A 21,873-nucleotide genomic window follows, 5' to 3' on the forward strand; every position below is an offset into this window, starting at 1 on the left:
AAAGGCCAGACGGGAGAAGGGCAGAAGGAGATGGCCCTGGAGCCCGGTGGGGGTTCAAGCTGACCCCCAGTAGACAGACTGGCTTGCCTCATGGAACACTCCCAACTCTAGTCCTAGCCCAGAGCTCAAGGGCCACCCAGAGTGCCCACAGCCTAATAGGCCCTGGGCTCTCAATATGAGAATACCCAGAAGTCTTCAAATCCCTGGCTGTTTCCTAGAGCTCTCCATCATAGCTCGATCAATAGCCAGACCATAGCCTCACACCCCACTGACCCTTGTCCACTGTTTGGTTCCCAGTCCAGGCCACTCCCTGACCTATAACCTTAAAGTGACCTTTAAACTAGGCCTAACTTCGGAGCCTGGATAGTCATTAGGATCTAAACTCACCCCCTAGACCGAACTTGACTGCAGTGTCTGGTCCTAACCCCTTGGTCCCATCTGCCAACCTTTGAGGGGTGGGACCATCCTGTTCTTTGGGTCCATCACGGACCCAGTGTGTAATGGGAGGTACCTGATCAGGGCCGACAGTCAAGCTTAGGGGTAGGGATCGTTAGGAATAGGACAGGAAACCCTTCACCTCCCTCCCAGCACTTCCCTCCACTACCCTCAAAGCCATGTCCTGATGAGGATGCCTCCCTCAGCCCCACTCATCTTCCCAAGCCTACCCGATCCCTTTCTCCCCGCGGCAAGCCTCGGCCACTGGGTCCCCTTGTGGTGCTGATACTACCTGGGGCACAGTTTCCTCTCTCACAGCACCGCACACTCAGGCATCTGGGCAGGGCAGGGCACTCACATGCTGCCACTGGTCCAGGATGAGAGGCCGGTAGCGCAGAAAGAACTTGAGAGGGAAGGATTCAGGGTCAGGCCAGGTTGAGGGCGTCTGCCATGTCACCTCCAGTCGACGAGGGTTGCTGGGCACCGGCCGAGCTACCACGTTTTCTGGAGGATCGGGCTTCACTATTGAGGAGACATTTGTTCCATTAGTGTGCTGATCTCTGGGAGGAATCACACACTGTCAACTCCAGCCACTGATCAGCCACCTCTGTTGCCAACCGTTGACATGGCCACAGCTACTGTGTCTCTTTCCCGTTGTCAGCTCTGGCAGCTACAATGAACCACCACCTAATGAGTCACCGGCTCTGACCTCCCATCGTCACCCTTGGCCGTCACTACAGCCACAGTCACCAGCTCTCGGCAGCAACATCCTAAACTTCAACCAACCTGCATCACAACTCCATTCTCACGCTGCTGTCCAGCACGCCGAAGACGAAGCCGGCACATCACCCCTACTGCTACCCAGATCACCTCTCCTCCACCGGGATCACACACGGCCCCTGCTGGCTTCCCCCTCGGGCTTTTTCGGTTCTAAACGGGGACTGGACACCCTCGCTAGAGTCTAGATTTGAGGCTGTTCTTTGCGTCAGAGGTAAGCTGTGGATCTGATGGTAGCGGCATCCAAGGGCCCAGCTCATATTGAAATAATCTGACGGAAGAGCCAGCTGCGAGGCTTGCGGGGAAGATGGAGGAGAGGAAGGTGAGAGACTGTCTCAGAGACAAATAGAGGGTTTGTCTGGGACAGGATGGGGCAGGAGCAGGCAGAGCCCTGTCTGGAGTATGGCAAGGGCAGGCAGAGGGTCTGGATGGGATAAGGGGTGGGGTGAGGGCAGTGTCTCTACTACTCCTGTCTCCTGTTCTGACACCTCATTTATCACAGACCGTAAGGAAGCCATTAGCATGGGGGGGGGGCTGCAGCTGCGCAGGAGTCTGGCCCAGCTCGGCCCCCTTTCCCCCTGTTGCATGTTCTTTGAGCCAAAGAGACAATGAAAAGAACTGCCGGAGAAGTCTCTGCCCTGCAGGTAAGGATATACCCACTTGTGCGATCACAGGTGTACATGGAGGCACGTTCGCGCCATGGTGCACACACGTGAACATCCCCACCCGCGCGCAGGTACACCTCTGACATGCTGTCACACTCCCAGGGTAGGCAGCGGTTCCCCCCACCATCACTACCACACGCACCGATGGTGAACTCGTCGAAGGTAATAGCCGTGGTGTTGTGACCCAAGGCGTTGCTGACACTTATGGAGACCTTGTACTTGATGGTGGAGAACAGGTGCATGTAGCGGATGTGGCAGCGGTTCTTGAGGGCTGGGTCCTTCTCACAGACCATAATTTTGGAGCCGTGCCTGGGAAGGGAAGGAGGCCCAGGTACTGTTACCAACATCGGGGGTCAGGTTGGGGCAGGCTGGGGGAAGGTCAAGCCCAAGGCTGGGCCGGGGTCTTGGACTCAGGACGTGATGAGGAGAGGGGGAGGTCAAAGGTCAGGGCTGGAACCGGGTCAAGCGCGCAGTTACTCACAGCACAGTCACATTGAAGGTATTGGGGATGTAGGTAGGGGTGGGCAGATGCCAGCTGCAGTAGAAGCCCTTGGGGTAAGTGTTGGAGCGGCAGCTGAGCACAGGCTCCCGCGGCGGCACTGGGGGTGAGGATAGGGAGGTCAGGGCCTTCTTGAAGCATCCAGTCCCCTGTACTAGTTTGGGGACAGGTGGGCCCCAGGGCCCCAGCACTCCCCCCTTACCTATCATCGATGCCAAAGGTGGGGGGGGGGTGCTGTCAGCGAGGGTCTGAGGCTTCCCAGGCCACAGAGAGCCAGATGTTTAATTAAAGAAAAACAAGGCTGTGTGGAGGATTCCTCCCCCCACACCTGCTCAATGGAGGCAGGAACTGGATGGGGGGGACAGGGAGGTGGGGTGGGAAGGAGGGGGGAGCTGTGAGTCCCAGCTCATCGATCACAGCACGGAGATGATGTCTCAGGGAATTGTCCTTGGCCATGTCCTCCTATCACAAATGTGCCCACGTCCCAAGAAGTGCCGTGGACACTGAAGGGAGCCAAGTGGTCCTCTCTACCTGCTAGGGTGACCTGTGCACCTTTTGGAGAAGAGAGCCCTCCCCCCGGGCCAACTGACACAAGAACAGGCCTGGTAGCCACACAGGAGTACAAACTGGACAGGCATGAGCACATCCACGTGTGTACAGACCTGCGTGTATCAGTGTATGTGACACACACACACACACACACGTCTCTGACATGAAGGAGTGACTGGAAACATACAGCGTCTATGCGGCTCTTGGTCACATCATCCATGCACAACCCTATGCGACTATTTGTGTGTGCAAAGTGTCTGTTGGAAGAAAGCAGCTGTTCCACTGGTGTGTTTCCCCCTGGCTCCTGGCTCCAGCCTCCGAGTGCTCCGCCACCTTAGGAAAGGCTGTGACATGATCAGTGGCCGCCTTCCGTGTGGAGTAGGGAGACACAGAGAAAGATACTGTTTGGCTGGAGGTCACACAGAAAACCAGAACTGAAATTACTCTCAGAAAGGTATTACTCACCTACGTGACTACATTTGGGAAGTTCTTTCTGTTGTCTAACTGTGCTTTTTGCTGCTGTAAGCATTTAGCCCAGCTGTCCCACCTTCAGGCACTGGGCAAGGCGTGAGGACAGGCAGCTCAAGTTCCTGGAAGGAGGCAGCTTCTGTGATCTGACCCAGGCAAGGAATGTCTGTCTGCGGCTCCAGGGACACTGACACCCCCCTTCTGTGCCTCCCCACCCCCTGCCTGACAGGTGGACAGGAAATGGGAGGGGGTAACTGAACAAGCCAGGGACAGTGAAGGGGAGTACATGTCTACGCTTGCAGAGTGGCCGTGGTGACCCTCGGGGAACTGAGGTTTCCACGGTGTACATGACTTGGGGTGACTTCTAGATGCACACATCTAGTATGTGAAATCTGTGTGACGACGTGGCGGAGCCCGGGACACATGCCCCAGAGCGTAAACCCGGCTCTGCAGCCAGAGCTGAGGGGCAGGAAGGGCACCAGGAGAGCCTCCCTGCAGCAGGTGGAGACACTGTGGGCAGAAGAGCCCTTCCCCAGCGCAGGGGAGAGCACACCGGGGCTGCCTTGCATCTGCCCACCACTGTGGTCCTTCCCGGGGAACCTGCCCCTCTTATGTGGCTTTCCTGTTATCCTGTGTGCCTGTGCTGTTCCTGCCCTATCTACCCCATGGGTATAGAGTGCTGTATGGGGGTGGGGTGGGGGTGGCCAAGGACACAGGAAGTGCCTTCTGGGGGCCTGTGGGCCAGGCCAGAGTTGGCAGCCGCTCTAGGAGGAAAGGACATTCCGAGGTCGCCGAGAAACCTCCACTCCCCGCTCCCGCTGCTACCCCCCCTTACCCCCAGCTTCAAAGGAGGAGAGCGCTGGGGGCGGGGGGGGGGGAGCTGCAGAGTCAGCTCCCTGCTGCCTGCCCGGGCTGTGGAGGGCAGAGCAGGCCATGGCACTGGACTCAGCCCCCTCCCCTGGACGGGCTGACGTATCTCCACCCCTTTCCTTCTATCCTCCCCTTCAGACCAGTCCCCTTTCAAACCTCCCCCTCAGACCAGCTCCCCTCTCTGAATGGGCAGGTCACAGGGGGTAGGGGCCAAGCAGGGGTTCGGTCTGTCATCTGGCTACTCCTGCCTGGCCCAGGGCCCTGAGGAGAGGAGGGTTTGGGTTCCCTGACAGGGACCAGGTTTCTCCGAGGGGAAAGGAGGAAAGAAAAACAAAGAAAAGGAAGAAAAGGAAGGAGCGAGTTGCTGCAGCTGGAGCCCAGCTGAGGGGCCGGGTGGGCGGAGATGGGGGTGTAGAGAGACCAAGTGTGAGGCTGTGGGACAGTGTGGGACCGGGAGGCCCTGGCGCTGAGTGTGCTGTGAGCTCGGAGAACTGCTGGAAGTCCCTGTGGCTGAGAGGTGGCTTCGTGGGCGACTCCTGGTCGTGTAAAAGTGGAGGCTGTGTGGGACAAGCTGGATGACTGTGTGACGTGGGGTGAGGCTGCCCGGTGTCTGAGAGGGCAAGGCTTGGACAGAAGGTCCTCCCGTGTACCACTGTACCTGAAACACGCAGCCGGTCAGCTACACTGTCTATGTGATGGAGCTTAAGTCAGAATGTGCTCCCCGCACCCCCTTGAGACAGGGTCTCAGGTAACCCTGACTAGCCTACAACTTACTATGTAGACCAGGCTGGCCTCAAACTCATAGAGATCTGCTGGCCTCTGCCTTCCGAGTGCTGGGATTAAGGGTGTGTGCTACCACACCTGGCTCTGAGTGTGCTTTTCAAACCATGGGTATGAGAAGAAACCCTGAATGCCCAGCATGTCTACAAATGGGCTGGACCTGGTGTGAGAGTACGTCAGGGGTGTCTGAGCAAACTCCTATACATACATGACAGTGTCATACCTGGGTATGCGGCATGCTCTCAGATGCCCAGGCAGCCCGAGTTTCCCCTTGTGGGGGTTCCTGGGATGCCTGAGTGACTGTGTCAGCTGGGACAGTGTCTGAGTCCCATACAGGGCCGTGTGGTGTGCGTGTGCCTCTGCTGGCCTGGGGTTTGTTTGTTTTCCTCCTAATTGGCTTGTTTTTCCATGTCCAGCCCACCAAACCGCATGTTTTTCCTCTCATCTAGCCAGCCCGCCTGGGCTGGAGCCCCCAGCACGCATGAGGCCTGCCCGCTGGCCTAGAGAGGAGGAGAGGCAGGCTGCCCACACCCTGAGCCAGGCCAGATCAGGCCAGGGTGGGGCGCACTGACCCTTCCGCTGCAGCCCTGCCCACACCACACCCACACTCCTCCTGCCTGGCATTCAAGGCTCATGGCCTGTCTTAACCTTTGCTTGTGGGATCTCTTGAGGTACCCCAAGTTCTGGACTCTTGAACACCTCCTCCTGCCTCCCACTCACTTCTCCTTGACATCTTTAACCACAGTCCTGTGAGCTACTCTTTTCTTCCTAGCCAAACAGAGCTGGGGGCAGCGGTGCTGAACCAGGGGCCTCTCTATCTGATGACTCTTGGGGGGAGGGGCTGAACAAGAAACTGACCATTTAAAAATTATTTTAATCTCTGGTTTGTTTTAGCTTAAGATCGGAATGATAGCAGTGTCCAGTAAACAAAAAAGGATGCTACTAAAAGGAACATTGTGATCCCGTTTCCTAACACATCAGTAGGCGCTCGCTGCCTCGCTGCTGTGTGAGGATTCACCTGAGGGAAGGAAGGAGGACAGGAGAATGCAGTAGGGAGCTGCCTGGCTAAGGAGCTTTCCACCAGAACATCACTATGGCCAAGTTCCTTTGGAAACTTGGAAATAAAGATTGCATGTATTTAGGATAAACATTAAATAATAATTCTCAGTCTGAAGGACCCACAAACCACAGGTAACGTCACCATGCCCTTGGGAAGCTGGCAAGAATAACACTTGAGTATTGAGCATTGTCAAACCCGGTCTCTTGTTACTACATAAAGTGACCGAGATGGTCCTGATTAATATCCCCTGTTCCTCTAACCAGGTCTTTAGACGGAAATAAGGCAGCAAGAGATAAGTACCTGTTACAGATGTTACAGCCAATTCATGTCCTGCCCTTCCCTGAGGGGCAAGATCAAGGGAGTATAGTGAGCTGTATCTAAATGGTCTGGACTCTGGTCACAATAGAGATGCGGTGGCCATGTCCTGTTGGTAAGGACGGTGGATGTTACTTCAAAACTCAATTCTCCTCCGAAGGCCTCTCAAAGATCATAGCACCAGAAACTGGGTTAAGGGCTACCAGACACCATCCATTACCACCAGCCTTATTCATCACTTGGGGGGGCCAAACTCAGAAATCAGGAGAGCAGGTAACTGATGAGATGGTCTCATCCTTCTACAGCACTCGGACAACATCCTCTTTCCCGTGTAAGGATTAGCCTGGAGCTAATCTGGTTTCCACTGTTACCGGGTGCTAAACCAAGGAGGATTTGGTTAAGCTGGTCCTGCATTTCTCCATAAAGACAACGGGGGTCACTCCATCTTTGGCTCACATTTAAAACACTTAGCCTGAATGCCATCTCTTCACTTCAGTTTGAAAAGGTTTCTTCCCAGCTGGGCAGTAGTGGCACACACCTTTAATCCTGAGGGGACACCAGCCCACTCGAGCATGTGGCTCTGGCAGACCTTGCCCTTCTCCCCAATTCCCTCTGCCTTGCTAAAAACTGTTAGATTACATTCCCGAAGCTAGCCCCCAAGGTCCAGGCCCTTATTTGGCCAATCCCTCCTCCTGAGGCTGACAACCAAGGTCCAACTATCAAAGAATTGAAGTCCAACAATCAGAATCCCCCTTTGGCTCACCTAATTAACATGCCCAATCAAAATTAGACACCTCATCCTAACACAGGGTTCTCCTTGTACCTTTATAAACCGCCATTTTCCCATGTGCTATGTCTGTCTCCTCTCTACCCAGAGGCAGTCCTTTGTTGTCCTGTCTCCCCCCCCCCCCCCCCGGACAAATATCCCTTCCCCTTGTTCCCTTCCCCTTCTCCCTCGTCCTCTATCTCCTGTCTTTGTCTCCTATCCCCTGTCCTCTGTCGCTCTGGGGTAAATAAATGTCCTTTGCGCTGAGAACTTGGTCTTGGGGTTTCTGAGCCAATGCTTTTCCTTTCAAATTCCAGCACTCGGGAGGCAGAGGCAGGTGGATCTCTGAGTTTGAGGCCAGCCTGGTCTACAGAGCGAGTTCCAGAATAGCCAGGGCTACACAGAGAAACCCTGTCTCGAAAAATAAAAAAGAAAAGCTTTTCCATAGGAAAGGACATCTCCACTAATGTCTTTTCACACCTCATTCAGCCCTAATGTGGGTATTTTTTGTGGGTGGTTCTAAGCAACTTTTCAGTGTAACATTTCTCATGGTTGTCCACACTGGTCCCCTGACAATGGGCAAGGGCCTGCTCCCAGGTAGCTTCCAGGGAATAAAAAGAACTTTAATCTTTCGGCTATGGGGTAAATTAAATCCAAATGTGATGAGGCCAAAGAAGCTTGAATCTTTAGCTCAGGAGAAAAGATGGAGGACTTTCCAAGCCATCACTCTGTTGGCCAAGAGCTGGGCACCTGCCCACCTGCCCCTCGGCTGATGACCTCGTCACGCTGCCTTCCCTCACTTCTTTTCCAAACCACTCATCTGTTCTTCCGTCTGCCTTGCCGCTGGCTCCTTCTCCCATCAACCCCTTGCACACTTCCACACGGATGGTCTTCAGGGTTCAATTCTGAGTCTTCCACCTTCTGTACTCACCTCATCACCTCCCTGCTGTAGATGAGAACCCTACACTTCTATCTCTAGTAGACATCTGTCCCTGAACCCCGGACCCTTAGATCCACTGGCCTTTACTCTGGACCAACTCTAGGTCCGTCCCCCCTCCCCCGCCCCGCCTTGCCCTGGGAGGACCTTCACCTAACATCTTAGCAGATGTCTACAGACTTGCAGAGCTCTCCTACACCATTGCCAACTTCTGCCACTATTTTCTCTGGTCGTCAAAGCACTGGGCCAAAGTGCTGGGTAATCAAAGCACTCGGACGGACACACACTCCCGCAGGAGAATCTTCCATCACTGATGGCAGGAAAGAGTTAAACAGTCCAGTTCCCTGGACTAGAGAGCTGGCTTAGAGGTTAAGAGCATTGGCAGCTCTTCCAGAGGACCCAGCACCCACATGGCAGCTCACAACCATCTTTAACTCCATTCTAGGGGATCTGGCTCCCTCACATGGACATACCTGCAGGCAAAAAACTCAATGCATATAAAATAGTAATAATAAATACTTTTTAAAAATTCTAGTGCCCTTACCCCTCAGGAGGACAACTCTGAGGGTGCCTCTTCCATTCCACATCCTGAGTTTCCCCACTGGTGACTCTCATCACCGAGAGACAACCAACACTCTGGTATCTATCGCCCCCTCTTTTGACCGGTATCACTGGATGGATCAGGCTGGCCTTAAACTTGCAATTCTCCTGCTTCTGCCTCCTGAGTGTTGGGATTAAAGGCATGCGCCACCACTGCCTGGCCTTCCTTTTTGTTTTTAATTATTACATTTAGTGTGTGTGGTGTGGGGGGTGTAGGGTGGGGGGTGGGGGGAGTGCACATTCGTGCCATGGCATGTATGTGCGGAGATCAGAAGACAGCTTGCAGGACTTGGGAGACATAGGGTTTATCTGCTGAGCCATTTCATCTTCCTAATAACTATTGTTTTATTAAATAACCTACTTCCCTTTTCTGTATCTCCTTCCCACTCTTCAAGAGGTTTCCATCACGTGCAAAATAAAATGCTTGTCTTTAGATTCTCATTTTCGATCTGACTCTAGGAGACCCGGGTCCAGCCACTGTCCAAACAGAGCACTTTTCCTCCTGTTCCTCCCTGTCACATGTCACAGTGACCATACCACCAGCCCTTTCTACCTTCCCACCCTCAACTGGCCAGCTTTTCCCACCTCCAACCCATCACCAGTTCCTGAGGGCGCAACATCCCTACTTCTCCAGCTCCGTTCTCTGGTCCCATGTCCTCTGCATCTCTATTGCCCTTGCCTCCTCCCTCCAATGTGCTTCTCTTCACTGCCTGAACCTGATTCCAACCATATCACTGGCCAGTTCCCGGGACCGTGATCTGTACTCGGTCACCTCCCTTAGTCCCCTGTCTCCACTGTCATCAACCCACGTGACTCTGAGGCCTCGTCAGCACTCAGTCGGAAATGATGTTTCCAGCTGGGCAGTGGTGGTGCACGCCTTTCATCTCAGCACCCAAGAGGCAAAGGCAGGCAGACCTCTGGGAGTTTCAGGGCAGCTTGGTCTCTACTTTGTTAGTTCTAGGCCAGCCAGGGTGGCATAGTTAGACCATGTCTCAAATAAAGAAAGGACAACAACAAAACTACAAAGAAAAAGAAAAAGAAAGGAAGAAAGTCTGTTTCCATATATCTCCTAAATCTGGAGTCTCCATGTGTCTCTCTCTGTACGAAGCCTTCTTCATTCCCTGGGGCCTCCCAGACCGCTCCCACGTCTCATAACCTTATGTCCTACTTCCCTCCCTCCACCATTGACTGTCTCCTGTGGGAGCAGACATGGTGAGGCCACTCCAGCTCAGAGCTGTGACCCTAGGGTCCCTTTCTACCCACCAAGCCCTGCCAGCCCTCCTCTGCCCACTGTGTCATAGGGGACAAAAGGACATCAGGACTAAAAGACCTTCAGACATAGCTGCAGGATAAATAGGTAAAGTGACCAGGGTTTGGACTCATTGAGCAAGACGAAACTCAGAGGTCAGAAGAACAGGTTAGGTGGGATCAGAAGGCAAGGCTCAGGCTGCAGCCTTCTCTCCTTCCCTCCCAACAGGAAGGTCAAACCTCCAGTAAGAGGTCACAGTCCAGGGTAATACTTACAGCCCACATGTAGAAGGACTTGGTGGCGCAGATGCCAGGAGTCGCGGTGGAAACAGGCGTACAGGCCGCTGTGGCCCAGTTCTAGGCTTCGTAGTACCAGCTGAGAGCCATTGAGCAGGTCAGGAGCCAGATCTGTCCCGTTTACCCTCCATGTCACAGCAGCATCCCAGCTTGCTGTCCCACAGGGCAGCATCACATCTGAGCCCAGGCGCTCATACTGGACATGCGGTGCCTCTGTAGGGCCAGGGAGGGCAGGAACAAAAGTCACAGGTCAGAGTCCTGCCTAGCAACCGCAGGTGAACATGGACAGGTGCGACTGAAGGGGCATGAGAGGGGGAGTGTCGCTGGAGATGGCGGCCTGTGCAGAACTTCTCTGTGGCTGTGCAAGTGTGTGAGTGTCTTCGCTTTGGAAAGCACATGAGAGGCTCTCTCTGTGGGGTGAGGGAAGGGGGTGCTGTGTGGCATTTGGAACGATCTATTCTCAGTGAAAATTCAGTTCCTCTTTAGTCTCTGCACCTTTACAAAGTTTCCTGACCCCTATGACCTATGACCCTAACTGTGAGACTACTTCCTTCCTTCCTTCCTTCCTTCCTTCCTTCCTTCCTTCCTCCCTCCCTCCCTCCCCCTTCTCCTCCTCCTCCTCCTCCTCCTCCTCCTCCTCCTCCTCCTCCTTCTTCCCCCCTTTTGGTTTTTCAAGAAGGCTTTCTTTGTGTTCCTGGCTGTCCTGGAACTCGCTCTGTAGACCAGGCTAGACTCGAACTCACAGAGATCCACTTGCCTCTGCCTCCTGAGTCCTGGGATTAAAGGCGTGTGCCACCACTGCCTAGCTGACTCTAACTTCTTGTCATCAGCAGGCCCAGCCCTATGCCTCCCCAGGACAACTATTTTTTGGACTGGAGCATCTTTCCTGCTTGCTGCCTTCATCACTCTCTCTGTGCCACGGTCCATGTCTCCAGGTCTGCCTCCTTCACTGCCATTACAGTGGTGCAGAGGGGTGCCCCTCCTGGACTCTCTTCTCTGCCTCATTCCTGGTTTTCCGTCCCATGTCTTTCCCTTATCTTTCTTTGAGCCCCCCGGCCCCCAGCTCTGCCCACTCCACACAAGCTCCCCGCCCCCACCTTAGTTATCCAGGGCTTGGATGGCAGCACTAGAGGGGAGAGCGGGCAGACTTTGCAGAAGTGAGCCCTGGGGAACTCCTGGCAACTGTCAACTTTGTGAAGCAGAAACTGCTTGCTGTGGGGTGGGAGCCGGGTCTGAGGGAGTGCTCCGTCCATTCCTCTGTTGCCCCCAGGAGGAGCCTGTCAGAACTAAAAACTAAACTCCTGCCCTGGCCCTGGCAGCCCAGGCCAACCGAGGCGTGATGGACTGAACCCAGGAGACTGGGGATAGAAGGGTGGAAGCGAGCACCTGTCAGGAGGCAGTGCCAGGTGGAGGAGGCAGCAAGCAGGACAGAGTCAGAGAGGCAGATCCACAGGCAGCAGCAGAGGGGCAGGCATGCAGAATCGGAATCTTCAGACACCCCCACCTCCTGCCCCCTGAGCCTGGAAGGACAGATGCTTCCCTCATCCCAGCCAGATCTGTGGAGTGAGGGTGGGAGGGGAGAGGGGGGGAGGAAGGGGCAGCAGGGAGGGGGGGTCTGCGGGATCCCTCGTTAACACTCGCTCACATCTCCCCTCCAGAGAGCCACCCCGCTGAGTTGGGGGATTTTCAGAGGCAATTCCTGTTAACGAGCCAATTAAGTTGGGCCAGTGGCCTCTTAATTAGACTTGTTAACACCACCAGGACTTCTAGGGAAGGGGGGAGGGATCCCTCAAGGGCCCCTCAGTCACCCTCCTCAGTGGAGCCCCCTCCCCAGGACTGCTTTTCTCTGGGCCGGAACATCTGTCCTGTTCACGGCCTGCCACCCTCCCTGGCCGGGGTCTCTGTGTCTCCGGGTCTGTCTCCCCTGCGGCCTGTCTCTGCCTTTGCCCCTCTCTGAGCCTCTCTGTCCCTGTCCAGAGGAGGGGGAAGCAGGAAACGGAGCCAGCCCTGACCACTTGTCTGTGGGGCTTGGGACCAGCCGAACAGAGGATGAACAGGCGGAAGGGCGGTGGCTGGGGGCCTTGGAGGCCACAGCTGTGAGGCTGGACCAGAGGCTGAATGGAGGCCTCCCCCTGATCAGAGGCCCAGTGTCCAAGACTCAGGCCATTGAGCCCCCCCTCAATCAAATAGCTCCGGCCACTGAGCCCCCTTCCAACCTCCCTTCCAAAAACCTGGAGCTTCCAGGAAACATGCCAAGCCCCTCTCTCCACACAACCCCCCCAACAGAGAGACTCTGCATCCAGCTGCCTGAGGAGGAGGCTGAAAACTGACCGTTGGGGAGGGGGGCGTGGCCATCGGGGTCCCAGCGGCAACACACCAACACTGACCCAAAGCCGTTCAGAACAAACGTGGACCCAGCGTGGCCCTTCAGCACGGGGGCAGGGGGTGGCACCGCCCCAGATGAGGAGACGCCTCGTGACAGCACAACAGCAGTGGCCTGACGAGTCCCCCATCACACCCTGTCTGCCTCGGAAACAGCCATGGAGACACAATCTGATAGCAATGACAAGAAAGGGCAGAAGAGACACGCAGCATCGGAAGACAACTGCAGGCCGTAACGCAGAGACAGGAGCAACATGGCATGACAATCACACAGTGCCACAACGGTCACGCCAACACACACACACACACACACACACACACACACACACACACACACGGCCACGCAACAGCTTCAGAAATGGCACTGGTTTAATACTGTCTCTGGCCAGCCCTGCAGGTGCCCCTCCTGATGTGCCGTCCATTTCAGAAATTAAATCAAGCAGCAGGGGGAGGATGGGGTTCTTGGCCCTGACAAATGCTCCAAAGGAATCAGCTGTGAAAAGGTTGTTAGAAGCCAGGATGAGAGACAGAGACAGGATGAGGTCATGGACATGGAGAACACAGAGGGACAGAGCTGACGGCTCCCTCACACCTGCACACACAGACTCACATGGGGACTACATGCCGGAAATAGTCCCCCCGGGTGTCCTAAGCAACTTCATATCACCACACAGGCAGGATGAGGACGGTCACCCACAAAGAAGCAACGGCAGCCACTCGTCACAAGGGTACAGTCACACACAGGCTCAATCACACGGGGACACTGCGCCCTTTCAGGGATGGTAACACCTGATACAAGATCACAGGCATGTACGAAAAGAGGATCATCACCTAGGGGCACAGTTACTCACGAGGACAGGGTCTCATGGACAGGGTGAATCTTAACAAGGGCAAAAACATACAAAGAAAGTCATCCTATCACACACACAGGGTGCAGTCCCTGAAAGGGCATTCACCCAGGTAACGCACAGCCTACCAAGACGCAGCCACACAGAGACGCCCAACAGAGCCATGGTCTCACACGAGAAAAGTCCCACACACTGAACTGTGATCTCACGCCAGGGCCCTGGCCAGACGCAGCCCTGACTTTACATGTAAGTAGAGATCTTTACACATAACAGCAGAAAGAGGCACCTTGCAGGCCTGTGCTGATCCAGCCAGGAGCTCTGGGACTGATCAGGCTCTCTCTGGGCCTCAGTTGCTGGTCTCCTAAGGGAGAGGCCACAGATTCCTGGACCCGCTACCCTTTCGGCCCATAGTCTTGAGGACTGAGGAGGTCAGCCAGTAAGGCCTGTTCAGTGCCTGGACTTACTCCCTCTCGGGCCCTGCTTCTGCCTCCCGCAGCCAAGGCAGGACAGGACCCAACCAACGGAGGAACTTGGGGAATCTTACTGGGGACGACTTACAAGTTCAGACTGCAATGTGACTAGGGAAGAGGGCACATGCTTCCCCAGCAGAGGCACAGCTCCTTGTCCTGTAAGCTATGGGGACTCAGACCTCACTAGACACACAGGTGGGGGATGGGTGGAGAGGCTCCCCGTCACTCAGCCCCTGAGCAGTCTCTCCCTCCTCTAGCCAGGGTCCACCTTGAGTGTGCCAGCCCTCTCCCATCGGTCTCAATGTCTGTTGACCATCTCTGGCACTATCCTTCGGCGATAAGGCTGACATCAGGAAGTAACCTGGAACAGTTTTGCTCGGTCTCTGAAAAGCCTCCTACACCCCTACAAATCTTACCTACATACTGTACAGAAGCCCTGTCCCCAGCTCCACTCCCAAGTCCTATCCTACCTGCCGAGCCCTCTACCTTCCCTACAGAACAAATTATGTCAAGCATGCGAGGCTCCGGGTGTGACTGTGGAGGGCTGTGCCTGGGAGACATCAGCGGGTTACCCCGCGTATATCACTGTCACGCGTGTGCCACAGTGCCATAGTGTGCCAGTGTGACTCCTGGGGGCATCTGTGTGCAGCTGAGCCAACGAAGACTCGTGCACCGTTCTGGGAGGAGGAAGTGACGAGCAGCCCTCCCAAGCACTCACCCTGTGGACTGTGTTTCTGGGTGTAGACAGCGGCGGCGGCAGCGGCAAGCACAGCACAGCAGGCCCATGGGACAGAAGCAGCCATCTGTTGGGAGAAATGGGTTGTGGAGGGGCAGCGTCAGCCCAGGCAGGAACCCCCTGGTAGGGTTAGGGGTGCTGCTCTCGGGGAAGGCTGGGAAAGCTCAGCCCCGGGGCCAGGGGCACCTTGACCCCAAACACCCTTCTTAATGGGGCTCAGGGTCCCCTTTCCGGCATTGGAAACCATCGTATTGTCACCTGTGGGAAGGGTCGCTGAGATGGTGGCAGACAACTACGGCAGTTTGTCATTCAGTAAGAGTGCTGACTGCAGAATGTAGTCAACCACGGATGAGTTATAGAACATCGGCAATGCCAGGGCCATTTTTCAAAATTAAAAAACATACCTCGACCAGTGAGCTTAGCTAATTAGGTATCCACACCACAAACTGCAAGGGCAACGCTTTAGCTTAATGAAGGTCTGTACTTCTCCAAAGTGCCTCGAACAGAAGGCCCCCTGCTATACTCCTGGGGAGAAAGCCTGAAACCTGGATGCTCAAGAGACCCTTGGATCTATCACTGGCCTCCACCCAGACTCCTACTGGGCTCTGGGAAACTCAGGGTATCAAGACAGTGGCACTCTAGCCAAGCCAGATGCAGCTTTGGCTTTACTGTGTATCAGTGATGAAAAGAAAATGAAGACTATTCATACGTAAGCCGTACCAAGGATCCTAGACCACCCTTCACCTCAGAGACATGCTCTCAGAAGCCTGGGACCCCCAGCCCAGGAGGATCAGTGTCTACATGTGCACATGCAGGTACATGAAGTACATCCAGGACATGTCCCCAGAAACCAGGAAGAATCCAGTGGTCCCCCCACTTAATGTCCTGCCTCCTGGAATGAGTTCAATTCCCCCACCCCAACACATGCTCAGATCCGAGGCAGGGAAATAACTCTTTCCTGGAGGACAGACTCTAAGTGTGATAACCTCCCTTTTCTAAACCGAGGATAGAAACCAAGGGACTGTCAACCATGCAGCAGCAGAGACCCAAAGACAGACACCAGGGGATCCTATGAGGTATTTAACCATGGCTGCTGTCAGGTCCAGGCAGTCTCACAGTAGACCTTGCCCAGAAACACTGCCCAAACAGCCATACAGAGCCCCAAACAATCAGCTCCACACTCGAGCTGTCAAGAGAAGCGCCTCCAACCATGCATACAGCCAGATAACCAGACAGAGAAGCGATCCGAATACAGCCAGCATAGCCGGAGAAGCAGCCAAACACACGGCAAGCTTCTCTGCCAGACCCCAGCCGAGGAAGAGCAAGAGCTAAGGCAAAGAAACCAGCAGTGACAGTCAGTGCCAGAGACACCGTCAGAAACAGCCAGGGAAACTCTGACACACAAGCAGAGAAATTGCTAGACACACACAGCCATACACTCAGACAAAAAGCGAGAGAAAGAATCAGAGCCACAGCCGGATGCTCAGTCAGGAAGTATCCGCACCACTGCAGACTCTGCCAGAGACACTGTTAGGGACACAGCCAGAGATAGCATCAGAGATACTGCCAGAGACACCCAGACAAAGTGCCCGAGAGACCACAGCTGGGAGGGAGAGGCAGGCGGGCATTCACTGCGGCAGCCAGGGTGGAAGTAAACCTGAATTCCTGGGAGCTCCTTTATGGGAAAGGGCTTCCACTGCCTTCTGTTTCCCTCACCCACCCCGGATTGCTCATCTCCTCTGAGCCTGCTTGTCCTGATGGCCACTTCAGCGACACTTCGCTGGTGTGGTCTTGACCCCTTTTCCACATTGGTGACTCCTAGGGCCTTGGTTACCTTCTGGCCAGGTTCCTTATGACTCTCAATCATTTCTCATCTTCAGCTACTCCTTAGGCCTAGGAGGCTAAGACAATGACCAAAAGCACATAACTAGCAAATTACATAAAGTCAGCTAGACTTCTGAGCTGATTCTGGAGAAAAAGAGACAGGCTGGAATCCTACCTGGTCATCCCCCCCCCCCCCCCGACAACTCCCCCAGCCTTGGAAGGTTGCCCTCAGACCCTCCCCCTCTATCTCTGCCATCTGTCCACGCTTTTCTCCTAGATCTTCTGCCTCGGTGCCAGCCCACTGAGCACCACCTGGGAACAAGAACCAGGCCACAGGCAGGCAGGCAGGTAGGTAGGTAGGCAAGCAAGCAGAGTGGATAGAGGTCAGATCCAGAGGGAGAGTCAGAGCCAAGAGGAAAACCTCTGCTCCTTACTTCTTCTCGGTCCTAGTCAGGCTGGAGGCGGGAGATATCCAGGACACACACACACACACACACACACACACACACACACACACACTTTCAGGCCCCCACGGGGGAGGGGAGACTTCTTCATCAAAGTCGCCTCCATCAGCCCGATGAGTTACTGTAAGGGCCGGGCCCTGGGCCAACGGGGCTGCAGCCACAGGAGACGGTGCTGCCGAGAGCTAGTGAGAGCTAGTGAGCTAGCTCGTGCTGCGGAGAGTGGGGGTGGGGGGCCAGGACAGACACTGCAGGGTCTGGGCACACAGAAACGGGAGAGCCTTGGGGAGGGGAAGTGGGCCTGGTGAGGCAGAGTGCCGAGTGGACTCTTCCAGGGACAAGGCACAGAGGCCGAAGCGGAAGAAGGGACCCAGGGAGGAAGACAGGGCACACTGGGAACCGCAGACCCTCCACGGCAAATGGGAAGACACAAAGGCTCCCTCTGCCCACCCTAGACCATCGCAAGGAGCCTGTGTAACCCCTAAGGCTGGAAGGAGGCAGGCAGTCCATGCAGCACGCAGGATTGACCAAGTGCCACAGCAGGTTCTTTCTGGGGTTGGAAGGGTTCTCACTGGGGATCTAGGAGCCCAGCTTCTAGGAAACAGGGGTGAAATAAAGCCTCACCCTCTGCTTCCACAGCTATAAAAACAACAACAAAACCACTCAGGGTAGTTTCACCCCCACCTCTCCACAACGTCCCAGTTAGGCCCACTCTCTAAATGGGGAGACTGAAGCTAGAGGCATCCGGAACGTAACACCACCCACCACCTCCCTGCCCTCAATCACCTCCAACTCCCATCTCAGGGCAAATAGCTCCTTTCCCAGGAATTTTCCAAGTCCATACTTCCAGTCTAGGATGGATCTAGATGATAAACGTCACACAGCCCGAGGGAAGGCGGTACACTGGCCTAGGCTCCCTTATGGATCATCATCGAAGAGGTTAAGCCCAGAATGAAGATGGAACAGAGCAGAAGCAGCCCAGTGCCCTGCAGCACAAGGTTCCTAGCACTTCTTCTCACATGAACCCCAGTGTCATCATTATTTACACACACAAGTGACACAGAAGACAAATCCCAGGGCCCCAATCTAGTGTCACTACCCCACTGTGACACAAAGACATTATCACACGGTGATAATAAATCAGTGAAAACGATACAATTGCACTGTTCACAATGACACACAAGGATGTTGACAGTCATCATAGTAACAATGTTGCAGTGACAATCCCAATGACCCAACAATGCACTGACACCTGTTGAGATGGATACAGTCACACAGAGTAGCACATGGCCACAAAGAGATGTTGACAGACTCCAGTGACATACAGAATGATACCAGTTCACAGAAATGTTAGCGCCCATAGAGGCTGACAGTCACCATTAGTAATACTGCCAGACACAGTGACAAGCTCCAGACTGGGGAATCTCAATTACCCAGCTTTGGAGTCTGGTTTAGGATCCGGGACCCCAAGACCACTCTTCCCAGCCCCAGCAACGTCCCAGTTGTCCTGTGCCCCCACCTCACTGGTTGCCTAGCTAAAGGTACAATCTAGGGGAGGCTCTTTGAAAAGCCCTTGTTATGCCTGCCAAGCCACAGCCAGAAGTTTGGAGAGTCCCTGCCAAAACCAGGTTGGGGTGGGGGTTAGCGGCACCACTGACTGGGTCTCAGCCACAGTGTGTGTGTGTGTGTGTGTGTGTGTGTGTGTGTGTGTGTGTGTGTGTTGATCTGCAGTAGGGTGTCCTAAGCTATGGGTGGAGGCTGGCGTGAGGGTCAGGAATGTTCCTTCTGGCCTTGACAGTGAAGAAGGGCGGCCTCATGCAGTGACCTCAAAGCAAGGTTACCAATCCATCTCCAAGTTGGGTAATTGAGATTCAGTGGTCACTGGCCAGGGCTCCTTTCATTGCCCAGTACAGGGCTGAAGTGACTCTTTCACGGCTTCCTGCCCCCTTTGACAACTCCAAACTCCCACAGCATCAGTAGAAAGGGTACCCTGGGTCCTAACTTCCTTCCCATCTTCTCACACAGCCCTAAAAGTCCTATGTGTGGGCAAACACCCAGAACGTTGATTCCAATGCCAGGGAAGCCAGCAAGCCTCCGACCTGGGGAGAAGTTAGGGTGGAGCAAAGAAGAGAGACACACAACAAGGATAGGGTGAGCAGGGAAGAGGCCTGGCCTGGACAAGGGGGAGCTTGGGAGCGACAGGGCAGGAAGCTCAAGGAGGCGCAGGAGGAGTGTGCAGGCTGGGAGGCCCCCAGACCCCACCAGACCTAGACAGCCTGGACAGTGTGGGCAGTAGGGGCTGGTACAGAGGCCTGAAAGGTTCACAGGTTGGATCGGGGGAGGAGCAGGCCAGGGAGGGAGGCCTGGCTCCTGGCAGTTGGCTGGCAGGTCCCCTCACCAGGGAGGGGGAGGGCACAGGTCAGGGGCCAGCTCCCAGGCTACAGGCTCCCACTCAACAGCAGTAGTGTGTCTCCCTCCTGTCTTTTGACTCTCTTGTCTCTGTCCTTCCCCACCCCTCCCTTGAATCCAGACCTCTTCTTCCTCTCATGTCTGGGTGCCACCACCTCAAAGGACAGGAGGCTGTGAATTCAGAAGCTGTGACTGAGGTTGGAATTCAAGCCTTCTCCTCCTGGGCTGCTACACCCCCTCCCACTGTGGAGCAAGCCTCAGTGCTCAGGGGGAAGGATGCCACCCCAGCACAAGTGCCCTCCTCCTGCTGAGAAGGGAGAGGATGGGCTGAGCACCAGTGGGAGGGGGCCAGGAAGGAGGCAGGGGGAGCAGTCCCCCAGCCCCAGCCGCTGGCTGAGGTTGTGGAAAAGGAGGCGGCCCAATGTGAGTGAGTTGGGGGGGTGGGTATCCGCACCTGCTCTTGTGACCTCCACAGCCAGAGATGGGGGCCTGTGGGGGGAGGGACACACAGATGCCGATGGATTTTGGCAGCAGCCTGGACTCTAAGTGCTCCCACCCCCCACCCCCAGCCTCTTGTACCGTGGGGACCCTGAGTTCAGCATGTGCGTGCCCTGCTTGCTGCACGTGTGTGCGGGCGTGTTGGGGGAGCCTGGGGCCCGCATATGATGGGCCTGGCTCAGCAGCTGGGGATGTGTCTTGGGAAGATGGGAATCCATCCCACCAGCCTGTGCCCACATGTAGAGGTCCACTCGGAACCCTGGAAGCTGTACACAAGCATCCCTCTAGATGCAGAAGGTCTGGGGTTTTTTTCTTCAGAAGTCATTTGTTCCAGCCCCTGCCTCTTACATGGGGAGCAGGACAGGGCAGGTGAATTCATAGCCTCTCTTTGGGCACATGCTCTGGACAGCTTCATAGACTCTGAGACACAGGTGGCCAACTCCCCAAGCCCAGTCCAGTCTATGGTTCCCAGAAGAATCAGGAGGACCCTCCACCTAGGAAAGGCCTACCAGTCAAGTGAAAGGCTGTGCAGGGCAGTGTGTGGCTGCTTTGGAGAGACAGTGCTGCAGGGGGAGGTTAGCCTGCCAGATGCCATGATCCCTGGGGGATGGGCAGAGCAGTAGGGGTGAATGAGACTCTAGAGCTGGGGTGGGAGGTAGGAAAGGGTCTACAGTAAGTGTCCAGCTGGAAGGAGACAGGATGGACAAAACAGCTCTTGAGACTTGGGGCCTAGTTCGAAGACCTGTTTGCCCCGGCGTCTCTACCATCCCCCACCCTCTCCCCTGCCAGATCACTGTTATAGTACAAACACACATGGGCATGGTGGCATACACCTTTAATCCCAGCACTGGGGAGGTAGAGGCAGGCAGATCTCCACTGAATTAGAGGCCAGCCTGGTTTACATAGTGAGTTCCAGGACAGCCAGGGCTAGGCAGAGAGACCCTGTCTCAAAACAAAAACAACAACAAAGAACACCACTCCCCCTCAAAAAAGAAGTCCATGCATGTAAGTATACACACACACACACACACACACACACACACACACACACACACATCCCAGCAGGGCACGTGAAGCAGGAGTCTGTAACAGGAAGAACTGAAGATGGTCTTTTTGGCAGAGCCAGAGTTGGGGGGGGGGGGATTTCTTTTTCCTTATGGAACAATGTTCTGTTTTCTCTGCCCCCTTAACATGCACGTGTACCATGCATGCTACTTCTGAGGAACCTTCTGGTCTGCTGGGTAAGAGCAAGCCATCCTCCCTCCCCCCTCCCTGCTCTTCACAATCTGTTCCTGATGGTAAACACAGGCATGAATACACACACCCACATGTTCACACACACCAGCAGTTCAGGGTGACACAGGACCCAGTGTTCACCTCACCCCAAGATGAAGCACATGCTAGAGGGCTCTTCCAGCTACCCAGGGAGCTTCGAGGCCCCCATCTCCACATACACACAGCCAGTACTCTGCAGACATTCCCAGCAGCCACACACACACACACACACACACACACACACACACTGGCATTTAGTCTACAGTCACAACCACATATCATGGCCTCGCCTGTGGACACCCACTGCCACAGCCTCATACATTGGTCCTCTCTCTCTCTCTCATGCACACACACACACACACACACACACACACACACACGTTAAAAGTCACAGTTGCACACAGAGACTCCCTCACACAGAACAACCACCGTTTCACATATGGACACCATCACACTCGAGGCTGTCAACCTTCCACACAGACACCACCATATACCTTCCAAAAACCCAGAGCTCCCCAGTCACCCGCAGCCCACTGTCCTCACAATGGGAAACACGCGGACACTCATGGCAGTCACACACACTGGAACCTTGGTGTGCTTGAGCCAAGGAGATAAAGCAAAGTGGCTGGAGTCAGATGTGAAAGGCAAGGGGAGGATTCCCTTCTTTAAAAGGTGAAGAACAATTATTTCCCGGGTCAGTTCCC

At 55.0% G+C, this 21,873-nt stretch overlaps 1 protein-coding gene across 1 annotated transcript in view; it reads right to left on the reverse strand.

Annotated features, from left to right (window-relative positions):
• Cntfr (ciliary neurotrophic factor receptor) overlaps positions 1-21,873 on the reverse strand; it is a 40,034-nt gene that overhangs the window by 4,370 nt on the left and 13,791 nt on the right. Inside the window, exons 3-7 of the mRNA XM_059254155.1 lie at positions 14,685-14,769; positions 10,246-10,479; positions 2,359-2,476; positions 2,020-2,186; positions 794-957 (exon numbers count right to left, since the gene is read on the reverse strand). Coding sequence (XP_059110138.1) covers positions 794-957; positions 2,020-2,186; positions 2,359-2,476; positions 10,246-10,479; positions 14,685-14,769 — 768 coding nt within the window. The remainder of the gene's footprint in view (positions 1-793; positions 958-2,019; positions 2,187-2,358; positions 2,477-10,245; positions 10,480-14,684; positions 14,770-21,873) is intronic.

The sequence above is a fragment of the Peromyscus eremicus genome, chromosome 2 (assembly GCF_949786415.1).
Source record: "Peromyscus eremicus chromosome 2, PerEre_H2_v1, whole genome shotgun sequence".
Lineage (NCBI taxonomy): Eukaryota > Metazoa > Chordata > Mammalia > Rodentia > Cricetidae > Peromyscus > Peromyscus eremicus.